This window comes from Gopherus evgoodei, chromosome 6 (assembly GCF_007399415.2).
Source record: "Gopherus evgoodei ecotype Sinaloan lineage chromosome 6, rGopEvg1_v1.p, whole genome shotgun sequence".
In the NCBI taxonomy this organism is placed as follows: domain Eukaryota; kingdom Metazoa; phylum Chordata; order Testudines; family Testudinidae; genus Gopherus; species Gopherus evgoodei.
This window is the reverse complement of record NC_044327.1, coordinates 89,839,479-89,864,131: the sequence shown is the minus strand read 5'-3', so window position 1 is coordinate 89,864,131 and position 24,653 is coordinate 89,839,479. Positions and strand designations below refer to the sequence as shown.

The 24,653-nt window shown below is 41.8% G+C and overlaps 1 protein-coding gene across 3 annotated transcripts; it reads right to left on the bottom strand.

The window, feature by feature from the left end:
• Positions 1-3,963: 3,963 nt before the first annotated feature.
• On the bottom strand, positions 3,964-24,640 carry S100Z (S100 calcium binding protein Z). Of its 3 annotated transcripts, none has more exons than XM_030566952.1 (3): positions 24,229-24,640; positions 7,259-7,418; positions 3,964-5,241 (listed from the first exon to the last, which is right to left on the bottom strand). In XM_030566952.1, the coding sequence occupies exons 2-3, from the start codon at positions 7,397-7,399 to the stop codon at positions 5,071-5,073; spliced, it is 312 nt and encodes a 103-aa protein (XP_030422812.1). In that variant the 5' UTR covers positions 7,400-7,418; positions 24,229-24,640; the 3' UTR covers positions 3,964-5,070. The 3 variants fall into 3 exon arrangements, with proteins under 3 accessions (XP_030422812.1, XP_030422813.1, XP_030422814.1); XM_030566953.1 differs by lacking the exon at positions 24,229-24,640 and adding an exon at positions 7,823-7,860; XM_030566954.1 differs by lacking the exon at positions 24,229-24,640 and adding an exon at positions 7,769-7,789.
• Between the last annotated feature and the right edge of the window lie 13 nt (positions 24,641-24,653).

The window sequence follows — 24,653 nt, the reverse complement described above, 5'->3', positions numbered from 1 at the left end:
ACTGTCACACTGCATGGTACTCCATGAATATTCTCATTGAAATGAATGGGATCACTCGTGGAGTAAGGTGCTCCTCAGTATGGGTAAAGCTATCAGAGACTAGCCTGAAATGAAGTGCAGCATGGCTCCCTACCTACATAATATCACTAATGAAAATATTTAAAGGCTTGATGATGTTTCAGCTCACATTTCTTGACCACGAAAAAATTGATCAAATGAATCCTAAGCACACGCTGTAATCAATACTAACTCATTATAGCGTGTATTCTCACTTGCATAACGAATTCATTTCCCAGCATGGTATCTCCTACGTTGTATAGAAGATGTCCCTTGAGCGAGTGCTGCAGCAGCTACATGTCTGAAACAATAAAATGATCCCATGTATTAATTTTCAACTATTTCTTTAATTACTCAATGGAATGCAATTACTAAGAATTCTATCTATTGGAAATTGTCAATAGGAAAAATCTGCCGTGATCTCTTTAACAGCTCATTACTTCTTCCCCCTACAGCTCCAGGCTTTATGCCTTTACCATTCAAGCACCAGGTTGCTCTTGTTTATGGCTGAAAGCTGTTATTGTCATATGATGGTTATTTCAGTTGACCTTGAACACTAATACCTCCTGAGCCATTTGACACCTGCAAGCTGCAGCAGAATAAAGGAGGTGTTGCCTTATGATGGATTTACTGGGTAAATCAGTGCCTGAAGGGACTGCTCCATTTCTAAATAGTCATTGTTACACTGATGTCATCAAGCAGCTTATCGAGATCTCTGGTTGGATATAGTATTTGAGGATGTTAAAAGGTTATTTACACAGATTTGTAGCACGACAGAATGCATTAATCCAATTATTTCCCTAACTGGTACTTAAAGTGTCATTGGAACTGAAATAAAGGTAAATGTCACTGTCTGGAGGTTTCAAGGCAATGCAATTGGTCTTCTAAATATCTGTTATGTATGTGTAATACAAAAAGAACTTCACAATAGCTAGGAAGGAGCTTGCTTGACATCACTGTAAAATTTGATCAACCTCAAATGTAACTATAAAAATATTAGACTATAAACAGTTCTTTACTTTTCTATTGATTTTCCAGATAGACTCTGATTAAAGTCATCTTTTTAGTTTGTGTTAATTAGGTGTCTTCCCTGGAGCTGGCAGAGTTTGGAAAAACACATGGAGCACGTTCACTTTTCAATTTAAAAAAAAAGGTCTCTCAATTCTTGTATTTAGGGCAAATTTAATTAACTTCAACAGATAAATCTTCAGTCTTAAGCGCACTCTCTCTGACTGGTCTCACTAATAGAAAGCATAGCACTATCATGTCCAAAGCAAAGTAGTAATGATTTTAACCTTCCTTTTTGAGAGGCCATGGAAGGATCTCTCATCCAACATTATGATTGACATAATGGCTACCATGCCACTCGTCTCCCTGCAGCTTGCAGAGGAGTTGTGGTCAAAGACATGGAGCATGGCTGAGACTTCACTGCTTTCTGGCAATCCCCAGCTGCCCTAATGGTCCCTTGGTGGGGACTGATAGCTGATATAAATACACGCCTGGGGACTGGACCAGAACATAGTTAGCCCAGAGTTAGGGGTGGCAAAAGTGGCTTAAATCCCTCCTGAGGTGTGCTATACCATTTTGTTTTCTGGTATTGAACAAGCTTCAGGCTATTTTCTCCCCTGTCTTTTTGGTCTTAAGACTGAGCTCAGAAAAGGGCTCTTTTAAAAGTTGATAGAACTTGATAGTTGTCTTTGCAATAAGAACTGTCTAGTGATTTACAGGGTTTATCCAGCATTTGTTGTCTCTAATCTGGAATAAATACAATTTGAGTCATTTTCTGAATCACACAAAGTTCATGTGCAAGACAGCCCCATTCACAAGAAGTTCATGCTACGCTGATCTCCTTGTAAATTCTAATCATTAGATTATTTCACTGAATGACTCCATCATGACTGCCATCTCCCATTAGCAGTAGGTTCACATCATGGCTAAGTGTGACATGGCATAATTCTCATCAGAGTCCAGTTTGCTTCTTTTTCAGTATTTAATTAGAGAATGGAACAGGGTTTGTCAGTTTTCCCAGCTTTGAGGATTTATTTCAAAGGCCTCCTAGTTAAAACTAGTAGTGGGTAAACTAGCTTCTGGCTATTACTTGACCCAGGAAATAATTAAGTTCATTGTGACCTGGTCTAAAGATTTACACTGAGCTCCTCACTGGAGGAAGGTGAAGGACTAGGGGGACTAGTAATGTTTTGGAGAACCGAGAGGTGACCATAGCAGAGGTACTTTGTATGACCCTATGAACCCCTCAATGTCAGCTGGCAAGGGGGTTACAAGAATATACTGATGTATGTGTGTGCATTCCAGATCATTAAAGAATATTGTGTGAGGTCTTAAATGAAAGCCAGAATCACACCAATCATTAACAGCACTATGAAATGGATGTGCAGATAAATGCAAGGAATTATGTATGTATGCTGAAAATGTGCTCCTAAAGTTTGTATCAAGGCAAAGTTGGCAAATAGGTTTTTCTGCCAGATAAAAGGTGATTATTCACCTATCACTTTGTTGACATGTAAATTAAGCATTGTAAGCCAACACAATGGAAACCTCATTTACATAGACGATAATGGGGGCATGTGAAATCACTGGGAAGGCAACACACTGTAGAATAAGTTACAGGGGATTGTCTTGACTCTGAGCATTGACGGTGAACTTTGGGGAGTATAAGGAGAAAGCAAAGAAGACACTTCCTTATCCTGCACCTTGTAAGTAGTCAGGCAGTACAATTACATTCATGAAAACAGGATCACAACCAACAGTGGCTGAAACACTGCAAAGGAGATTTGCAGGGAGAGAAACTTCTTTAAAGAGAAGGTTAGCCTACTTAGTTAAGGTTAATCTCTAGAAAGCGTGTTATGATTTTGTTTTATACATAACCACTCGTTTCCATAACCTTTACTTGCTATCCCTTGAATCTTTGATAATAAACTTATCACTGTTTACTATTCACTATTATATCTATCAGTGCTGTGGTATGATACAAGGAGGTGATCCTGAATTGAATCATACAAGCTGGCATGTACACTGTTCCCATGGGAGTAGCAGACCTAGTATTTCTGAGAGTAAATTTCAGTGGATAAAGGGCTGGACAATACAGTAGAACATTTTAAAGGGGCTTGAGGCCTGGAATGCACCTGTTGCTAACCTGCAAGGAAAAGTAAAGGCTGGCATAGTCCAAAGGAGAGTGCTTGAGTAGCTAACAGGCTAGTAGTGTCAGGGAGCTGACACCCACTTAAGAATATGTACATCTCCTTTTTGCTGGAGGCAAGGGGGTAACAAGCTGACCCTCAGTACCCTAAGCACTGTCACACCTTGATTTTCCAAATAATGCTTCCCTGCTGTCATTGTGGTCTCATTGAAAATGATACTGACATGTAAGTGAGGGGGCAAGAAACCACCAGAGACACAAAATAAAAAAATTGGTAGTCACTTCTTTTTGCCATTCACCCACAGCGAATCCTCTGTGAATGCTATATAAATGTCAGTCATAGAATCACTAAACACATTGAAAAAAGGGGCAGCACATTCAGCTTCTGCTATCCCTGGACAGCCTCCAGCATTGCATGACAAGACATCTGGCGGTGACAGATTTCTTCTTCAGAGGATGCCAGCTGCCCCAAACATGGCTGATGATGCTCTCCTAAATTACAGAATGCTACTTTGATAAGGGCTTAGGTAATTGTAATGCTATATTATGTAACAAAAATCATATGAATATTACATTCACTATTGAAAGGTGTTTGAGGTTTGGGGAGGTAGAGATAAGTCAGTTATACCATTATTAGGTCATGCCCAGCCAAACAGTATCTGAAGTGACTTTTTTTCCCCCATACGCAAAGAGCAAAGCATGCAGTCTTAAGCCAGATGTCTTTTATTGTAGACTAAGGAAAACAATGAAGGAAGAAAAAGTAAATATAAAGTCACTATGAGGGGAAAAACAGAGCGTCTGCACTCCCTGGCAAGATCCTTCCACCACAACTCCTCCAGCAGGCCTCCAAAGACTCCTCCCATTTAATGATGCAGCACAAAGAAAACAGAATCACATGGCCTTATTTACATCTCTTCTGAAGACTTACTTCTTCCACCTCTCCTATAAGCAATCAGCGGACAAAGTCCTCTACTTATTTATTTAAATAATTTATCCTCTGCCTGAACTCTTTTATGCTGAGAGAAGGGGTTGAACAGAGCAGCAGAACACAATAGAACTGAAGCTGGGCAAGGTTGGGAAGCTGAAGGAAGCCATGCATTCTGTCCAAATGGATGGGAGGAAGGCATGACTGCAGCCTACCAGTGCTAGTGAAGGGAGGGCTTGAGAAATGAAAACAGAGAAGAAGGTGGCCCAAACTGAGCAGAACTGGTCCAAAAAATCATCCTTTTTTGCCTGCCAAAAAATTAAGAGTTTTCAACAGGACACTTCAATATTAAATTAAATATTCAAGTTCAAAACTCAATGAAAGTTTTCATTACATTTCATTTCAAATTTTCCCATTCAAAAATTGTGTCAAATGAAATTCCCACCACCCCCAATTTTTTTTTTTTTAAATAACCCATTTTTCATCAGGAAAATTTTGTGTTTGAAAAATTTGAACCAGCTCTAAAAGTCAGACAGCAAACTGTAGTTTCCAGAGGAATATATGCCAGTGGAGGGGGCAGCACACTAGATGTGGGGCAGGGTAGATGAAAAAGGGGTGATTACAGGTAGGAGTGTGAAAACTCAGAAACTCAAGTCAAGTGAACTATCTTCTGGAGCTCTTGCCTCAGGGAAGTGATAAATGCATGATGTAAAAGCAGAAAATAAATCTAGAAAGATACTTAGGGACAGATTCTCAGGTGGTGAAAATCAATATGGGCCCATTGAAGTCAGCAGAGACCTGCTGCTTTACACCAACTGACGACCTGGTCCTTACAATTTAATAACATTAACATGACTTAGTTTGCAGTCACAAAATGCCAATGAGTGCTAACTAAGCATGATTTAGTTACATTTCTTTCTCAGTGGTTCATTTACTTATTATTTCCAGTTTCCTTTTGCTTTAGCTGTTCCTCCAAGAAGTCATTGCATGCTACAGTCAAAGCAGCAACCAGAATGACAAATTCATTAAAATCCACTTCATTGTCTTTATTGATATCCATATCTTTCATGATCTTATCAACTAGCTGGGGATCCTTTTGGCACTAGAAAGAAAAAAAGAAAATTAAAAAAACCAACAGATTTGTTGACCTTCAGTTTGATGTTTCTTAAATGTAGTTAGGCTTGGCAGAACTCCATTTTTATTTTTTATAATTTGACTGACTTCAGTTTATTTTTAAACATTTTTCCATTTGTATCCATTTACATTTTCTCATTGTGCACAATTATGTTTTTAAGCATTTTGTTCTATGTTTATCTATTTAAATGTTCGCAGGTATGGGATATTATGGAGAGGGTCAGACAAAAATTATTGAACCACAGTAGATGTTAATATTCAAAGAGTTAAAGCTTTACAATAGTTAAAACACAAATTGTCAACCTCGCATGTCAAAATATACCCAGGAAGCATCCTTAAATCAAATTCTTATAAGTTCTCAAAGAACATTTTTCTTACTGTGCCTAGCTGTAACTTTTGATTATTATCAATGGAAAAATAATTTTTCTTTGGTTTGTGTGTGTATGGTGAAATTGATGATTACCAACATGTACTGATGAAAATCTAATCCTTCCAAGCCTAAATATAATCTGCCTGGATATTATTTGTATAACAGTCATAAAGTGTGTTTCATTTGCTTAAACATACACACACTAAACCCACAAGCCTTCCAGGAATTCTTTTTATATGTACTGTATCTTTAACAATTTCAATGTCTCAAATCTGTACTCAGTTTAACAAGAAAATGACTTAACTGTGGTGCACATCTTGAATGAATAGTTCTGGTATATCATAGTACAATTCAGTAATGTGCTAAAAATGTAAGTAGCATCAATTCCTTCAATCTGTTCTAAAAATTAAAAATGAAGGTGCTATGTGAAATTTTCATTAAAACTGTCAGTATATCAATATTAACTGGGTTAAAAGCATACGGCCAGGTTTTCAAAAGAGCTCAGCAACAAATAAGCACTTAAATGAAGCAACCAGATTTGGGGAGCTGTCAAGTGAAAATCTGGCTCATGTTTATTTTAAAATAGCAACTATATCAATGTTGTTTGGGTTTTTTTTTAAATGCTATTTATAATTTCAAGAGGTTATTTATATAGGACCAGATAATGCCTTATTTTGTCACAATTGGTAGAACCTTACTTAGCAAGTACGGGTCCTACTCAATATAAGTAAGGGCAACAGAATCTTACCATAATAATAAATCAATAGCCAGGATTAAAAAGAAAATCCAGTCCAAGAAATTTCATAAATTGATTTAAAATAATCCTGCTGTTATTATTAAAGACCACAGAATTGTTAGGATTACTAAAATACAGAGAATCAATTACATACTAGATTCCATAAGAATTTCAATTTGAATAATTTAAGAACACAACAGATGTGCATAAATAAATTCAAATCAGCAATGACTGTGAGAGCTCTTCTCAGCACTACCTCTGTTCAGTACAGATAGGGAGCTATATTTGGAACTTACAGGATTGCCAATAAACCTGTGAAGAAATGTGTGCCATACAACTGTAAGCCTGAAGAAGCCCTAAAAGAGCATGAAACATTCCTGACGCTGATCGCAATCAGTCTGCCTATGTTTGGGACTGCACAGTCATTTCCATTCACTACACTTAAAACTATCACTCTCCTCCTGAGAACAATATACCTGTATTGTATCCCAATTTTGCTGAGGGCTGGTCTACACTCAGTTCTAACTAAATTGATTAAAACTGATTTAACTAAATCATTTTTTCTACTATTTCTAGATTGTATTTGGCACTGATGTTCAAACACACAGCTGAAGAATCAGTGACTTACGTGGTTTTCATCATTCGTGACTAGTGGTTCAAAGCAAAGGTGCACATTTTAATATACTCATCAAACAAGACACTTGATATTAGCGCTTTGTCTTTGGCTCCATAAATACAGTTGTCATTTGATTGTATAGTTTAGATGCTGTCACAGCATGGATTTGATTGTATAAGGAAATGCTCTTCCAGAATCCTTCAGTAGCTATTTCCCTCACCCACTAAACCTTAATTTAAAGAGATGTAGAAACTGCCTCTTACTGAAAGGAAATCAGTGAGTTCGCTGGTAAGGAGCTGTTTGAGTTCTCCTTTATTCAGTTTGTATTTGTCCCCTTCTTTGCCTGAATAATGGTGAAAAATCTTGATCAAGGTGTCCATAGCATTCTCCAGTTGTGTAGGCATATTGTGGAGTGGAATAGCTCTAGGACAGAGAACAAAAATCATTGGTACTGTACATGAATTATATAGAACTCAAGCATGTGAGGAGATGGAGAGCTGCCTGGTGCAGCTGTAAAACACAAGCTGTTATAAATAATGAAAAAAATTATTCATTTGATCCATACAATCAAATGGTGGCTTACAGCACTAGACTATGCTATTAAAACAAAACATTGTACTGCAGACATCATAGATTAGCTCTGGAAAATAAATGTGAAGGGTTAAACGAAAGCTCTACTGTGCATCCAGTATGATCAACAGGAAAACATTTGTACAGCAAGTTGAAACCACAGGCATAAAGAAAGCATATTATACCAGTACATCATCTCCTACCTGTTCAACCAAAAGAGTATTGTCAACAAGTAATGATAGCTAAATCGTACTCACATTTATACTGACAGCTCCCCACAAGACACTGATTTCCCTGATGCTCAGAGGGAAATCACCAATCATAGCAGATTCAAATGCTGGAGCATCAGCTTTCACTTTATTGGTTCCTACTGTTTTTTAAGTCACCTGGAATGAACAGGTGTGAGCTTCTGTCCCCAAGTGGCCTTCCGGGGCCTGGCTTTACTGAGCATTCTGTATAGAGAAGAGCAATTGTATCATTAAAACAGAAGAGGGTGGAAATACAATTAGTTCCTAGGAAGCTGAGAATTGGGAAAATAACTAAAAATAAAGATCAGATGAAGGGGAAACATTGCTTTGCGTAAACCAAGAGAGAGCTCTTACAAATATATAGATAACAGGAAAGTCACTGGCAATATCATATAGTGAATTTTACAGACTAGATGAAAGGTTACCAAGAAAATACACATAGGGAACACTGTAGCTAATGTCCACCTAATTGCAAAAACACATGGACACACACCTGTCTACTATAGTGAATAAGTGCTTTATTGATATCTAGACATACAGATACAAGCATACTTTCCCGAAATGATCACAAAGAAAAGGTGTGTTTCTGATTCCATAGGTATTTGTTTACTCTGTTTAATAATTTTTTTCACTATGAACTCGTCATAAAAAAATTCATTGAAAGCAACAGAAGTGCCGTAAATGGTGCATGCAAAATATTTATTCTTTTACTGTTTGACCTTTTAAAAATGGGCCCAAGTGAAGGCCTGGAAAGCAAAATTAGAAATGACAATGACAAAGTAACTCCCTCCAAAGAAAACCACAATCTAATCTAATCTGTGTGCATTTCTAAAGCAGCACACCTTAATGTCCAGGCACTTGGTCCTGGTCAAAGAGGGAGAGGTAATTCTTTGGTAGCTAAGGCCAATCCTGTGGAGGGCTTTGATTATCAGGACAGAGGCTCTGAACTGGGCTCTGTACTCATCGGGGAGCCAGACCAGAGAGAGGAGCTCAGTGATGATGCATAATCTGTGTGGCCAAGTAGATAAACTGCTGCCTTTGGTATCATTTGGAGCTTTTCAGTGTGTTTAGCTTCATTGATCAGTATGGTGAGAGAGAGACAGGAAAAGAATGTAGCACAGGGAGAGAATACCCACTAGGTATTGGGGTGAATGGGAATAGAATTATAGAACCATAGAAGAGACCTCGGGAGGTCATCTAGTTCAATCCCCTGCTCAAATTAGGACCAATACCAACTAAATCATCCCAGCCAGGGCTTTGTCAAGACGGGCCTTAAAAACCTCTAAGGATGGAGATTCCACCACCTCCCCAGGTAACCCACTCCAGTGCTTCACCACCCTCCTAGTGAAATAGTGTTTCCTAATAACCAGCCTAGACCTCTCCCACTTCAACTTGAGACCAGTGCTTCTTGTTCTGTCATCTGCCACCATCTCCTTGACAGGACCTCCCATGTAACCTACGTTCCAGTGGACCCATGACCCTGCTGCCTACCGGGGAGAAGGGGAAGGCTTGTGAGTGTGGAAGACAAAGCTTGTACAGGAGTAAGATCTGTATTATTCAGCTCGCTTCCCCCACCCCCCAAGAGAAAATTCACCACAGGCTCCCACCACCTTCAGAACTAAATACAAAACTCATTTCATGCACTTAGTTTCTCTTTCTCTCTCTCTGGCACACAAATTAAACAAGCACAGAAATGCTATGTATAAATCCAACTATTTCTCCTACAGCTTAGTAAGAAATAGAGAGAGATTGTTCTCGCCATTTCTATTTTAAATTGGTGTGAGGCACTCATATACTACAATGATGGGAGCCACATAAGCATCTTGATAGATAGATGTCATTTCTCATCTGCCTGCCTCCTTTGCCATCGGGGCAAGGTGCTCCCCATTCTCTTTGATTGTATCTACCTGAAAAATCAATGTAAACATATGGGGCTCAGTTGTGCCTATTAGACTAAGACCCACAATGGGGGAGGGGTGTCTCACAGAGGTACCCCATCCCAGCAGGGATTCGAGGAGGCACCTACTGTGTAGAGGGCTCTCACCTTGCACCATACCTATGCATGGAATGCAGGTTGTGCTCCACTCCATGGCACTATCCACTTGCTCTCCCTTTTGGGGTGGCTAACACCCACAGGGTTCTACCGGGAGGCAGCCTGGTGATGTCGTTACCCATGGTTATATAGCCCTTAGTCATAAATCTCGGTACTGTGAGGAGGATCATTCCATTTACTCACAGCTGTTGAGATGGTGCAGAAGGATAGGGGAGCAGCCAGGGCCATTCAGGCTTGTATATTCCTGTGATAACTAATACCTACATCATTGTTCAGAAATGTTTATTAATCAAGACAAATAAAAACACCTGAATAAGACTATTAAATAAATAGCAGAAGTTAAGAGCTGCTGCATCCACAAATGAGTGGTACTGAAAACTATGGAACATCCACAGTCGAATATATAATTCAGCATGTCTTTTCCCTGACACCAGCTCAATAATTTATACAGTGATATAATCTGCATAGCCCCTTCCAATACTCTGACTACTTCACTTTAGCTAATTGTTTAAGAAACTCTTTATTCCATGGGGCTGGTTTATATTTAATAGCATGATCAGCTGTGCCATAGCTCTCTTGTCAACAGATTCTTTTCATTTGTTTCCCAAGAAACTGTTATGAATTTGCTTGGCTCTTCTGTTAGAGGAATCCTGTAAGATGCTGAATACTCTCCCCTTCCAGGGAGTTTCAGTGAAACTGAAGGATGCTCAGTGCCATTCAGGATCAGGCTCCAGAGCAGTGGCTCTCAATCTTTCCCCCAAGTTTTACCTCACTTAAAAACTACTTGCTTACAAAAATCAGACATAAAAATACAAAAGTATCACAGCACGCTGTTACTGAAAAATTGCTTACTTTCTGATTTGTACCATGTACTTATAAAATAAACCAACTGGAATATAAATATTGTACTTATAATTCAGTGTACAGTATATGGAGCAGAATAAACAAGTCATTGTCTGTATGAAATTTTAGTTTGTACTGATTTTCTTGGTGCTTTTTTATGTAGCCTGTTATAAAACTAGGCAAGTATTTAGATGAGTTGATGTGCCCTCTGGAAGACCTCTGCGTACCCCCAGGAGTACGTGTACCCCTGGTTGAGAACCACTGCCCCAGAAAATTAGATGGTTACCCCAAATTAATAGAAATCAATGGATTACTTTCACCTTCCTTTCAAGCTGCATTATCTGCTCTGTTTTAATACAGGCTGCACTGTATTTTGCTAGCTAATGACAGCCCACTGAAGTCAATGGAAAGGCTCCCAATGGGATCAGACCTTATATAAATTCCCTTCATAGCTGATGAGCAAACTTCATCTCAGCTTCCTGACCTATAAATCAGAAATAAAAGGCAACAGCCTGATTTCCTGGATTAGCTAATATAGCTCCAACATTTATGACCTATCCCCTTCATGTTCGGTGTGCTCCTTTCAGACAGTCCCAGCGCTGCCCTTTTCCCAGCAGCTGATAACTAAGAGGAACTTGATCCTGCTCTTAAATATGGAAATACAGTCTGTAAAATCCATTGCTGTCCAAGACGTAGTGGTAAGTTTAGAAGTGTTTTCATATTGGATGGTGTGACTAGTGTATGATGGTCCACCATATAGGGCCAGATTCTGTCCCCCTTACCCATGGCTGGATAGTATCTTACTGCACAAATAGCCCATCTGACTTCCATGGGGCTACACATGTAGGGTAAGACTGGCCCTTGCCCACACTTGTGCAGAGGTGTTGGAGGCATAAGCACTTTACTCTTCTGTGTGGGCTATGACATGGTGGGCCCCAGAATGGGGGAAGACCAGCCTCTGTGGGGGGCCATTCCTTCCCCTTCCACACAAGTGGGCACATAATGGGTGGAGTCTTGGCTCTGCATGCTTCCCCACAACATGCTGGCTAGCACAACGGAGCTGGGGCAGCGGGAGGAGCATTGTGCTCTTGGTATAGGCCAGAAGTGGCCTCCTTCCCCTGGAATAAGGGGATGTTAGGATCCATTGAACCTCTCTTCCACTCACTTCCCAAAAACTCAGTTCAGCTCTGGAATTTGTCAGTCAGGTGACAGCAACACTATCTGACAGCAACACGATGCCATAGCTGGCCATGCTCAGAGCCAGGGGATGGACTCAGGGCACACCACAAATCCAAAGTTACACAGCAAACTTTGCCTTATATACATCTCTACTGCCTGACTATACATTGCAATACGCATTTCATGATTGGCTTGGTTACTTTTCAGGAGCCAGTCCCTGTACAGCATGATCTGTCCATGTATAGTTCACGTATAAACCAAGCTCTACATTCCAGACTTGTCTTGTCTATTGTCTCCATTACCTGCTTATCTTAGCAAGACTGACTCCTGCCTAATGCTTGTTATGCCCTTACTTACAACTGATTCTTCCATTCACCTTCCCAATTGTGCCAGCTGAGACATGAGGTCTTACTTGTGTCAAGTTACTCAGGTTAAATTAGGCCTACAGGGGAGACAAAGGGAGTTGTCGTGACACTCAGAATCTCAGTTCCTTGCCAGGTCTGCTTCGGAGGCAGCACAGCCACATGCTGCCTCTTCCCAGAGCAGATGGCAAACTGGCAGTATGGGCCACAATTAAGTATTGCTCCATCTATGTGAGTAAGAGTGGCAGAACTGGCCCTTGGTTAGCATCTGGTTTTCAACATTTGCCCCAAACTATGCCGGCAATATTTTCTGGCAAATAATTGCTGAGCTGCAGAAGGCAATTCAGCCCTTCCTCTGCACACACACCCCTTACCTCTGCCCTTTACATATTTCTTTTTCTGCTCTCAGTGACCAGCCTCCTCCAATTCCAGGCTGCATGCCCGGCTAATCAGTTCTGTAGCCAAAGGTGGCACAAGGCTTGACTGGAAGGAATGTGGGAAACTTGGAGGCTCTGGGGAATGGATGTAGTATAAAATAAAGAGGGTTTCATTTTGAACAAATATTTACTGGTGAGTTCTAATCAGCATTTTAGCTTTGCTCTCACTAGGAAAAATCAGTTTAAACCAGAAGCCTGACATATATCTAATGCTTCCTAGGTTTTAACATCCAGATAAAAATCCCATCCTGTGTCATTGTGGGGTTCAGATCACACTTTAAGTGCAAAACTATGTTTTCTTGTACAATAAAATCTTATATTTTCAGTCAAAGAGCTGTTATCTAGACAGCACTTTGTAGTTATGTGCTACTTACCTTGTCCACCTGTCTGCTGCTGGGGATAGCTTTTCTAGTCAAATTTCTCCTTTCTAATTTCCTTCTCTTACCATGGATTTTCCCAGGTCTGTGTGCCCTTCTCACATCTCTTTCCTTTCTTTCCTCAGCTGAGTTTTCTATGTCCTTCCTCATGTATCTGTGTTCTCCTCTCCACTTCAGTATCTGTTTTTCAGTTCTCTCACTATATTCAGCCATTCTCCCTTCTCTGTTTGTTCTGCTTTCAGTTTTCCATCCCATTTTTACTGTAATGCATCACAGGGACCAGAACTGGGATTATGGGGCCTATAGCGCCTAAATCAAAGCGTTCTGGTCCTAAATGCCCCCTTTAAATGGGTTGCTTTTTGACAGTCACCCAAACTAAAGAGTATTGTTGTGCTAATACCTTCATCTCATGCTGTTTAGATTTCCATGTGGACAATACGGTGTATTCTCTGCACTTCCTTTCCCAGCATACAAATGCTTGCATAGATGCAATCCTAGCTAGTAACTTTCAGGTCAGTTAGGTCTCCCTCTGCCCAGAATGTTCCTTGCCAGTCCTCCAGTGGCACTGTTATGGGAGAGAAACAAGAGCAACCTCTGTGCCAGAGATCTTCTACCTGAGCCACTACCTACTCCTTGCTTTGCTTCCCCAGAAGTCAGAGTTCAGTTTCCCTCTCCAAGGCCCCTACAGTAACTGCCTCAGCTACCAGTTCACAGCAGTGAGGTCAAGTTGCCACAAGCAACAGACTATTTTCCTGGTGATTTTAAAGAAAAACAGAGATTAAAAATAAATAAATAAATAAAAATAAGTAGAAATACGGCTGATTGACAAATATTACAGAAAGCATCACTAGACCGGCCCTAAGTTTAAGTGACAAAGAGGTACTCGCCACTGAACATCCTTTTGTTTTTTCTGGCCTTTAGGTAACCACACTTGTCAAGTCACTTTTTACATCAGCACAGCAGGTCTACCAACTGGTGCAAAATACCCAGTGTAGGCAACGTCTTGGCCAGGGGCAGCTCTGGACATTTCGCCGCCACAAGCACGGCGGCATGCTGTGGGGGGTGCTCCGCTGGTCGCCATGAGGGCGGCAGGCAGCTCCCGGGGTCCACTGGTTCTGGTGGTTCACTGGTTCCGCGGTCCGCTGCGGGAAGTCCACTAGAGCCGCAGGACCAGCAGACCCTCCACAGGCGTGCCTGCGGGAGGTCCACCGGAGACGCCTGCCACCCTCCCGGCGACTGGCAGAGCGCCCCATGCGGCATGTTGCCCCAAGCATGTGCTTGGCGTGCTGGAGCCTGGAGCCGCCCCTGGCCTTGGCATACTGCTGGCTTTTCTTCCTGTCAGGCGGAATCTAGTTACATAGCCCCAGAGTAGCTCTCTTTCATTCTGTAACTGAAGACTGTGCAGCCAATGCCACTAGACTTTGGCAGTTCAAGATGCAATTAGCACTTGGCATTACATCAGCTTCCAGACCAGGCCAAGATGGTAATTTCCTTTGTGGGAAATCCACTCATTAATAAGACAAAAACATTCCTTTCTTAATACTAATTCTGACTGACTCGTTTTATCCTACTTCAAACTCACATGAATTTTAAACAGATGTGGATGTGTGTCGAGGGTGGGGCAGTAAACATTTATTCTAATCCACATTATTAATGTCCCCTCTCTTCATCTCATGCAAGGCTCTCACACATAGGGTCAAACTATGCCATTAAGGCACAACCTAGCTTTGAGGGTGTTTGTGAACTCTGGAAGGCACCGTACACTCCAGATCCCCGCTCCCCATGTACCCAGGGAGCATGCCCACTATTCCACCCCTGAGGGTGGTGGAGTATGCATTCCTTGCCATGGCTGGCCAGCTAGCCTGTACTAGCAGGTGCAGAGGGGTGAGTGGGGGGGGGGCTTACCTATGCTACAAATGCTTTGGGGATACAGCTAGACTGATATAACTATGCTAGCAGAGCCCCCTGCTGGAGATGCAGCATAAACTAACACGAGGAATTCTACCGGCACAGCTGGACCATGTCCCCGAATGAATAGAAGCACTCTTCTGTGTCAGCATAGTTGCGTCTACCCCAGGGGCTTTACCAACATGGCTACATCAGCTAGCATGGAACAATTCCTGTGCTCCGGTGACCACAGAGATTGCAACTGTGCCTGACTCGAGCAAGGAGGGGGGAAGACTACATGTGCCTGCCCCACCTTGCACATCCACACCTCAGCATGGCATGGTCAGGCTCATTGTCATTAGCCCTTAATAAATAAATAATGAAGTGCTCTATGGCCCAACACTGCAAAGTGCTGAGCATCTCCTGACCCCTACTGACTCCACTAGGAGCCATGGATGTTCATCACCTTGCAGGTGGCACTCAGCACCTTGCAGAATGAGGCCCCTAAATGATCCCTTCATTGCCATGTACTGTACATAGAAGTAGTCTCTTTGCAAGCCCCTGTCATAAACAGATAAGTAAGAGTTAATAGAACAGAAGTACTTCATATCTCTTTTGCCTGTAAAGGGTTAACAAGATCAGTGAGCCTGGCTGTCACCTGACCAGAGGACCAATCAGGGGACAGGATACTTTCAAATCTTGAGGGAGGGAAGTTTTTGTGTGTGCTGCTAGTTTTTGGTGGTTGTTCTCGCTGGGTTCTGAGAGGGACCAGACGTGCAACCAGGTTTCTCTCCAATCTCTCTGATACAGGCTCTTATGAGTTTCAGAATAGTGAGTACTAGGTAGATAAAGCGAGTTAGGCTTATGTTTGTTTTCTTTATTTGCAAATGTGTATTTGGCTGGGAAGAGTTCAAATGTGTATTTTGCTGAAAGGATTTTAATTTGTACTGGCATACTTAGGCTGGGAGGGTATTCCCAGAGTCTATAGCTGAAAGACCCTGTACCTATTCCATTTTAAATTTGCAAAGATAATTTTTACTGTTTTTTTTTCTTTAATTAAAAGTTTCTTGTTTAAGAACCTGATTGTTTTTTTTATTCTGGTGAGACTCCAGGGGACTGGGTCTGGATTCACCAGGGAATTGGTGAGGAGAAAGGAGGGAAGGGGGAGAGAGGTTAATTTTCTCTCTGTGTTAGGATTACTGTCTCTCTCAGGGAGAGTCTGGGAGGGGGAGAGAGAAGGAGGGGGGAAGGTGAATTTTCCTCTCTGTTTTAAGATTCAAGAAGTTTGAATCACAGTGATCTTCCAGGGTAACCCAGGGAGGGGAAGCCTGGGAGAGGCAGCGGTGAGGGAAAGGGTTTACTTTCCTTGTGTTAAGATCCAGAGGGTCTGGGTCCCGAGGGTCCCCGGGCAAGGTTTTGGGGGGACCAGAGTGTACCAGGCACTGGAATTCCTGGTTGGTGGCAGCGCTACAAGTACTAAGCTGGTAATTGAGCTTAGAGGAATTCATGCTGGTACCCCATCTTTTGGACACTAAGGTTCAGAGTGGGGAATTATACCATGACAGCCCCTGACTAAGTTTTTGCCCAAGACAAAGGTACTTCTGGTTAAGACAGTTGACTGAGTTCAGTCCCTCATTCTTCCACAGATTTCTTCTGTGACCTTGGTCAAGTTATTTAATCTGTCTGTGCCTCAGTTCTCCATGTGTAAAATGGTGATAATAATCCTTCCTTTCTCCCACCCTGTATTTCTCTTGTCTATTTAGACTGTAAACTCTCCGGGGCAGGAACTGTCTCTAGCTAAGTGTATGAAGGGGATCAGGTTCCCTGTTGGGGCCACTACGTTCTACCGTAATACAATTAATAATAATATTGGGAGAGATGAACTCCACAGGGTGGGGCCCTGTGCAGAGATGGCCTCTTCACCATTGAATGGGGAGCCAGTATAAATCACAAAGCACAGTTCGTGTATGTTAATTGACGGAAGAGGCAAGGGGGCCATTTTGGGAGCATTTGCCTTCAGTCTCTGGTTCCATGAGTTGAAAAGTCTAGCAGTAATACACAGATGGGCCCAATCTCTATGTGTAAGAAGCAATAAATACTGCCCAAAGGCAATGGGATTGAGGGTGTTGAAACTGGCTTCATTCCGTATTTCCACATAATGCCAACATTATATTGCTATATAAAACAGTGTGAAACTCAGCTTTCATTTAGTTGGTGCATATATAACTGTTGGGAATCATTTTCTTTGGTACGCAGCTGCCCCTTAGTGTCCTGCTGGAAAACTGCTACTGCTTACTCCAGATTAAATACAAGAATTAACTCTGCTCAGGGGATCTGAAAGTGTTTAAAGCTTCTGTCAGATTTGCTTGAGGTAACACAGATGGTGCTTTGTTTTGTACTGTCAATGAGCTTCACTAGTCTAAGAGGTTTGTATTGGCCATATCAAGCAAAACAGCAAATATTATAAATAAAAATGAGTAAGAGAAGAAATATCTATTGCCGACAGATTATTAAAGCCTGATTCAGCAAAGCATTTAAGCACATGCTTAAATCTCATTGAAGATACTTTAAATTAATGGGCTTTAAACATATGCTTTGCTGAATATAGGCCATGCATTCCATTAGTGAAAGTCACACACATATCCCTAGGCTGTAAAAACATGTGGTTCTGAAGAACTTACCCCAAACTTATCCCAGGTGGTGAAAACAGAGAGCAAAAGCATTTCACAGCAGCACCATAGCGTGTTTGGGAACCATAACAGGGAGAGAGGTCAAAGAAAGAATAAATTATTAGTAATTATATATATTATCTCTTAATTGTGCTGTGGAATCACCTCAACTGGCAATGTGCATCTTTTACATTCCACTCAGAGCAGGTCTAGACAACATGATGCTTAAAATGCCAGTACCTTACTCCTGGGAGAATTCTGTACCACTGCACATGCACAGAATTCATATCCCTTGCAGATTTCTTTGCTTCCCCACAGAAAAATGACTTCTGAAGGGGAAGCAAAGGGAGGCCACGAGAGTGGTCATGTGCCTCTCCCCAGCAGAGCAGGCACATCATTTTGGGTGCCCAGAGCAGCCAGTGGACAGGTAAATCACCACAGGACTGGGGACACCACGGCCGGTGGCTCCTAAACTGTGAGAGGCTCAGCTTCTCTTCCCCTGCAAGCAGCGACAGGGACCAGATCATATCCCCCAGAAACCTGCCCCAGCCGCAGAAAGCTCCAAACCCTCCCCTGCCCCACTTCCTGCCCCCATCGCTCCTCAGTGGCGGTGGCGTTGTCACTGGAGTCTTAAAACCCAAAGTAGTGGTAACTTAACTGTTTCACTCCAGGCAGTGTCAGGGATAAATCAATGGGAACCCAGCACTTCCATTTGATGAAAGATTGATACAAATAAGTATGCTCTTATCCAAAACTAGTATTTATTAGATTTAAGCACACAGAGACAAAAGCAATAGATTTAGAATATCCCAAATAATTACCTAAAATCTGAGATGGTATCGAGTAACTAGAAGCAGGTCAGCAATGGCAGGTCACTTTCCTGCCAAGGAGTAGGATGTCAGGGGAAAAGATTCTCAGGATAGCTTCATAGAACTGCTCCAAAGTACACTCTGTTAGCTAGTCCTTTTATAAGTAATTTTTTTAAAAACACATAGCTCATAGTAACCCCTACTGGGCATGACTTCTCCTAACTTCAATAAACTACTTATCAACAAAACATTCCTAACAATCTTAGCCATAATAAACTTCTCTTGCTTGAAAGGACATGCAATACTATCTATAAACAGACGAGGGAGCCCTTATAGCTTCTGAAGAAGTGAGGTTTTTTACCCATGAAAGCTTATGCCCAAATAAATCTGTTAGTCTTTAAGGTGCCACCTGACTCCTTGTTGTTCCTATAGCTTCCAATCTTACTATCAGCCCTTTTGAATTGTTTTCCAAAACATTAAACAAAATATGAATCTATAGTTAACATTCTACCCACTCAAACTGCCACTGAAAAATATTGCCCTTATAATAATATCAAATACTCATAAAAGTATTGATCCGTCTGCCATCTAACTGATGATATCATTGGAATCACAATTTATAATTATATCACTGTCCACCTCTATAGCATCTTTCATCACAAAGGATCTAAAAATACTTCACAGTAATGTATGTATGGCATCAGTGAATGCAGCCATCTATAGAATGGATAACGGTAACCAGCCAACACACAGCATGCAACAGAAGAGAGCAGGGAGTTAGGGATTTTGGCCAAGAGCAACGCTTTCCTGTATGAAAACAAAATGGCACCTTTAATATTATCACAGCACAAATCAGCTCTCATCCCAATATTTCCATACAAGGAACAGTATATTACTTAATAGATTTGCTATGGGAGGATGAAATGAGTTGCCCCTGCTGGGATGTGAAGCTGCGGTGCCACAGATTCTTGGCATTTCAAACTTAAAGCAGACACAGACCAGTATGAAAAATTCATCGTTCAAATTCTGACTTCCACCAGAATCTAGCATTCCCATCCCACTTAATACAATACCATTTAACTCATTCCTTGCCTACTGTAGCATTATATCCCTGCCTTTCTTATTAACACATGACTTTTTTCCCCACTCTGGGCCTAAAATCTTCCTCCCACTGAAGTCATTGTAGAAACACCTTATATTCATTGGGCTGACTGAGTTTATGTTGCTTGTTGTTTTCTCTCTTTCAGCAGAAGATCTATTGTGCAAAGGGCTCATTGCCTCTTTTCTTGTATCAAATAATGCCATCTGTCTTCTGTGTGCTCCTACCTCCTTTTGTATCTATTTAATCACCCTGGATTTCTGTTTTTACTTTGTATTTGTAGCATATATAAACTCATGGCAATTACATTGCATACACAGCCATTAAATATGCTGTCCCACTGCAGAAGTACATTGGGATGGGGGAGCTCCCCCTAGTACATACACAGGTTCTGACTGATTGAACATTCAAATAGGAATCAAGGATTTCCCTAAACCTCCCAGGGGGGAAGGAGGGTGTACACTGCCCACCCTGAACTCCCTCATCACCACCAGTGGACAACTAGTGTCACCAGTTTCGTTGTTTTCCAACCCCCCTGTACATTCAAACATTCCCTCTAATCTCAATTCCTGGGGAAATCTCTGGAAACAACATGCAAACAATGCCCTAAGGGTCCAGTCCTGTAAGGTGTCAACTCCCATCAACTCCCAGGGTCTCTGCCTGTTGAAGGATACGGCCCAAGTTAAGTAGGTAAAATGTCTGATCACGGAAGTAAAAGTGGCTCTTAATTTCCATATATGGATATCCAACCATAGACATGCTCATGTGTGCCTGGTTCTGCCTGGGGGCACTTCTCACTGGAAGGGTTCAAGATGGTTTGACAGCTGAGAGTTTGTCTATCTTCAGAATTTTTGCATGACTGTAGACTGGCTGCACTATAAAATGGAGCTTACACCAATTCCATTTACCCTGGTCTCAAACGCCATCAGTTTTAACTGGCACATGGATAAAAAACTCCAAAAGCTGCCAGAGACTTATTTACTCCTGGGGTTCTCACTAATGCAACTGAACTGGTGGTATATGTTTCTTATAATTACAGACAAGCCCTCCTGCCCCCCCCCCCCACATTCCTCTTCTTATCCTCCCACTATTTGCTCATTAACACTGATTAGTACATAAATTAACATCTCTAAAACAAACAAACAAAGGGGGAGCAAGAAAGGGATGAGGGAAAGAGAATCAACAGCAGTATCGCATAGCAGGTGAGCTACTTTCAACCAAGTTCTGCAGCTGGCTGGCTCTAAATAACTTGGCCTGTTGAGAACTCGTAGCACTTCCTTTGCAGTGCAATCACAGTGCACATTAAAGCTATGTCCTAGTCTTTCTGTGTGAAACAACTGGTATTTACTCAGTGGAGTTCTTCTAAGTACCTTATTATTTGAATAGTCTATATTTTAAGCATAGTCCCATCCCCCCCGGTCCCCGACTGGTCACGCTGAATATACTATGTGGCATTTCAAAACCTGTGAGGCCTCTTTCAGCCCTGGTTCACACTACCAACTTATGATGGTATAACTATGTCACTGAGGGGGTGTGGAAAATCCACACCCCTACCAACATAGTGATATCAACCTCACCCCCAGTGTAGACAGCGCTATGCCGACAGGAGGGTTTCTCCCAACAGTATGGCTCCTATCACTTGAGGAAGTGGAGTACCTACAGTGACAGGAGAAGCTACACTGTAATGGTGGATAAGCCCTCAGTAAACAAGCACAAACTTGCTTGCAACATTTTTGTCTGGAGCTCGTAAATACTAAGGCCATGTCTACACTACAATTGTGTCGAGCTACCTTATGTCAGCATACAGCCACAGCAGTTATTAAATCACTTGTGTGCACACACACTTGGTTCCTTCTGTTGATAGTGCGTGTCCTCACCAGGAGCATTTGTATTGATTGTATTGTCAGTGTGGGGCATTGTGGGACAGCTCCCGAAAGCCAGCAACAGTTGATTTGCACCCGTTCCATCTATCAGTGGACAGCCCCTAGCATAGCTGTACCAGCAAAAACTCCTGGTGCAGATAAGCAAAGTCATCATAATCTACAACTTGCACTGATGCATTTTATCCCTGTTCCAAGCAAGAATAAACTGCATCAGTGACCATATCGGTTTGCAGCAGTTTTTCTTCTCTACACTAGGGGTAGCTCAACACCAATGGTTGAAATTCCTAGCGTAAACAAGGCCATAATACTCTACACTGAGAGCAGCCTGTGCCCTTTGTGGCATGCTCTGTGTGTAAAAGGTGTCTGCCGAGAAGCTGATTAGACTCATACCTCCCTAGATCCTACCTACACTGTAAAATTTTCTATGACAGGGAAGCTATTGTAATTATTAGAGGTGGCTGAATAATGAAAAAGATTAATCAATATATTAATGAATAAACAGCTCCAGTTCAACTTGCTCCTCTGTGGAGGATCATACTAGTCACAAACATTCTGATCATCATCTGAGGTATTCATGAAAATCTCAGCAAATCCCTAAAATTTGACATATTTATGCTGGAAGAGAACTATTTCGGACTGCAAAGGCTGAGACTGTAGCATGGCTTGGTCCCATCTGCATATCAAGATTGAACAATGTGTGGCAAGGGACTACTGGTTCATAAACAGGTCCACCTACAAGACAGCTTTTACCATTTATCTAGAAGCACAGCCAATTTCCCATTACAGCGCTGCTCCTCGGGAGTTCAGTGCAGAAGGAAATCACAGCTCCTCCATGTGCAAAGCGCAAAAGTTCTGCAGAGATGGAAAAGCAGTGAACAACCCCTCCACCCCTCACATATATATAAAAATAAGCAGGGATAAGAATAAAAAAGGGGGAGTTGGTAGGGTGACTATACTTTCCATTTTGACCAGGACAGTCCCTTTTTTAAGCCCTGTCCTGGCATCCCAACTTTTTGGCAAAAAAAAAGTGGGGTGCATGCCAGTCCCAGGCTAGAATGGGGAGAGAGGCAGGGGTCAGGCAAGTAGCAACTCCAGTGAGCCCTAGTCTTATGGAGGGGGCAGGCAGGCAGGCCTTGGGCAAGCACAGAATATTGGGGTTGGAAGGGACTTCAGAAAATCATCTCGTCCAACTCCCTGACAGATTTTTGCCCCAGACCCCTTCAAGGATTGAACTCACAACCCTGAGATTAGTGGGCTAATACACAAACCACTGAGCTATCCCCCACTATCTGCACTAGGGGCAGCCAGGGCTTGGGTGAGTAGCAACTGCCAGCCCCAGCCCTGCCCACACTGGGGGCAGGCAGGACTCAGGCGAGCGGCTTGGGCCAGCCCCATGTGGTGAGGGGGCTCTGGCTAGCCTCACATGGTGTCCTGTTTTCCCTTTGGGAAATATGGTCACCCTAAGAGTTGGAAAAGTGCGAACAAGATTTGCCAGAGGGGGAAAGCACACAAAAGAGAGAAGGAGGAAACCCCCCTCAAAACTGGGAAGAAAAGGGAAGGAGGAAAAAGGGTTATCTATAAAGGAGGAGGGGCATAAAAAGGGCACATGAAATTGTCCACATTTGACAAAAAAACCTTCCATGTTTTAGCTCTTCATCTCTAACCAGTTTGTGGTCTGTAGGTTTGAGGGAAAGGACTGTATATTATAAGCTTCACTCAGTGGGCAGATCGTTGCGTGGTAATGATTGTCTAGATAATCTTGTTTCTGTCTACTGCAAATTTTTACACTATATCCATCACTCTACTCTCTGAGCACTTTTTTAAAAATAAATTCAAAACAGGTCAGTATTCTAACTTTTCTCTAGTATCTCTCAGGAATCTTACTATTGTACTGTGAGCAATTATAGTTATACATTGTAGTACATATCATTAGCAGACTCCTCCCCACTTCTGATGCTGTTATTAAAATTACTAGAAGTATTGGCACAGGAACTTTTACCATTCATCTCCTCCTTGACTCCACTGTCACCAGGTCCAGAAATTGAGAGGGCTAAAGGTGAAAAGTGCCAAGATTAGATCCCAAAACCCCTGCTCTCCTTTGTATTCATTGCAAAGCCTGAACTTGGGGATTGCTTGGATCTGGGGTCTCTGGTCTGATCCCAGCACCTTTTCTTAACAAAGGTTTTGGAACATCACTAACTTGAGTGAGTATAGGGAAAAAAGGGATTATGGATACTCAGCATTTATCAACTTCTGGTTTCCTGAGCAACAGAAGTTTATCTGGGTCACTTTCAATCCCTTACCTTCTCTGAATAAAATTTCTTTCAAGTTATCATGACAAAGTGAAAAGAACTACTGTTGACATGTTTGAAGCTGAAACACTAAATAATGTTTGAGGTAGCAATGGTTTTGAAAAGTATAATATTCTGGGGGAATATATATTTCATGCTACAATAAATTAAAAATTTCCAAAAATAAAATTCACCTCTAGGGTGAAATGAAGCATGAGAAATTTCCGCCTCCAAGGATGTTTTGAGAAAGTTACAAAGGAATGAAAATAAAAGCTTTTTCAGCCTGTACTTATGGGCATTACAAGAATGAGCAACATGTGTATTGATGCAATCAGCTGCATTGGCCCTCGTAAAATGCAGATGCCAGGCTCAGCTGTCTTCTTCCTGTAACTTTAGTTTAGGGAGAGGACAAAGCTGCTAAGGTGGAGAATTCAATTACTTAGAAAGACAAAACAAAAAATTTACTATCCAAGGAAGATAGGTATTACTGTTGGCCAAATAGGGCCCGTTTCCCCCTGGAGCTTACCTAATTACACCAAGGAGGCACGGAGGACAAGAAGACGGATACCACACCTTTATTTTCGTTCAGCTGAGCGGGTGTTTCTCCTCGACTAGTGCCAGAGAAGAAGAACATACCTTACATGGGCGACATAAGCCCCTTTTATAATCAGCAACAAACAACTTTAGTTCTTATCCTGTTTACGTCATTATGCTGACCTATAGATAACAGGTTACACAGAATACATGTATTATTTTGGGGAGGGAGGATACAGGAGACATCAGTTGCGGATACATTTGTCATTTTGAAGGGAGTGTAAGGTACATGCCTTGACCCATGGCATTAAATGTTTTTGGGGATACATGAGAAAACAGCTGCATATATTTACGTGCCAAGCGGGCCAATTAGTAAATAGCTGACATGGTTAAATATGAGATTAAATGCATGTCCTG

Bases quoted from the DNA above. Each gene is read 5' to 3' on its own strand.
- S100Z (XM_030566952.1), bottom strand. From the start codon at position 7,399: ATGCCTACACAACTGGAGAATGCTATGGACACCTTGATCAAGATTTTT. The intron at 5,242-7,258 runs GTAAGAGGCAGT...TTTTCTTTCTAG, and splicing joins AACTCACTGATTTCCTTTCA to TGCCAAAAGGATCCCCAGCT.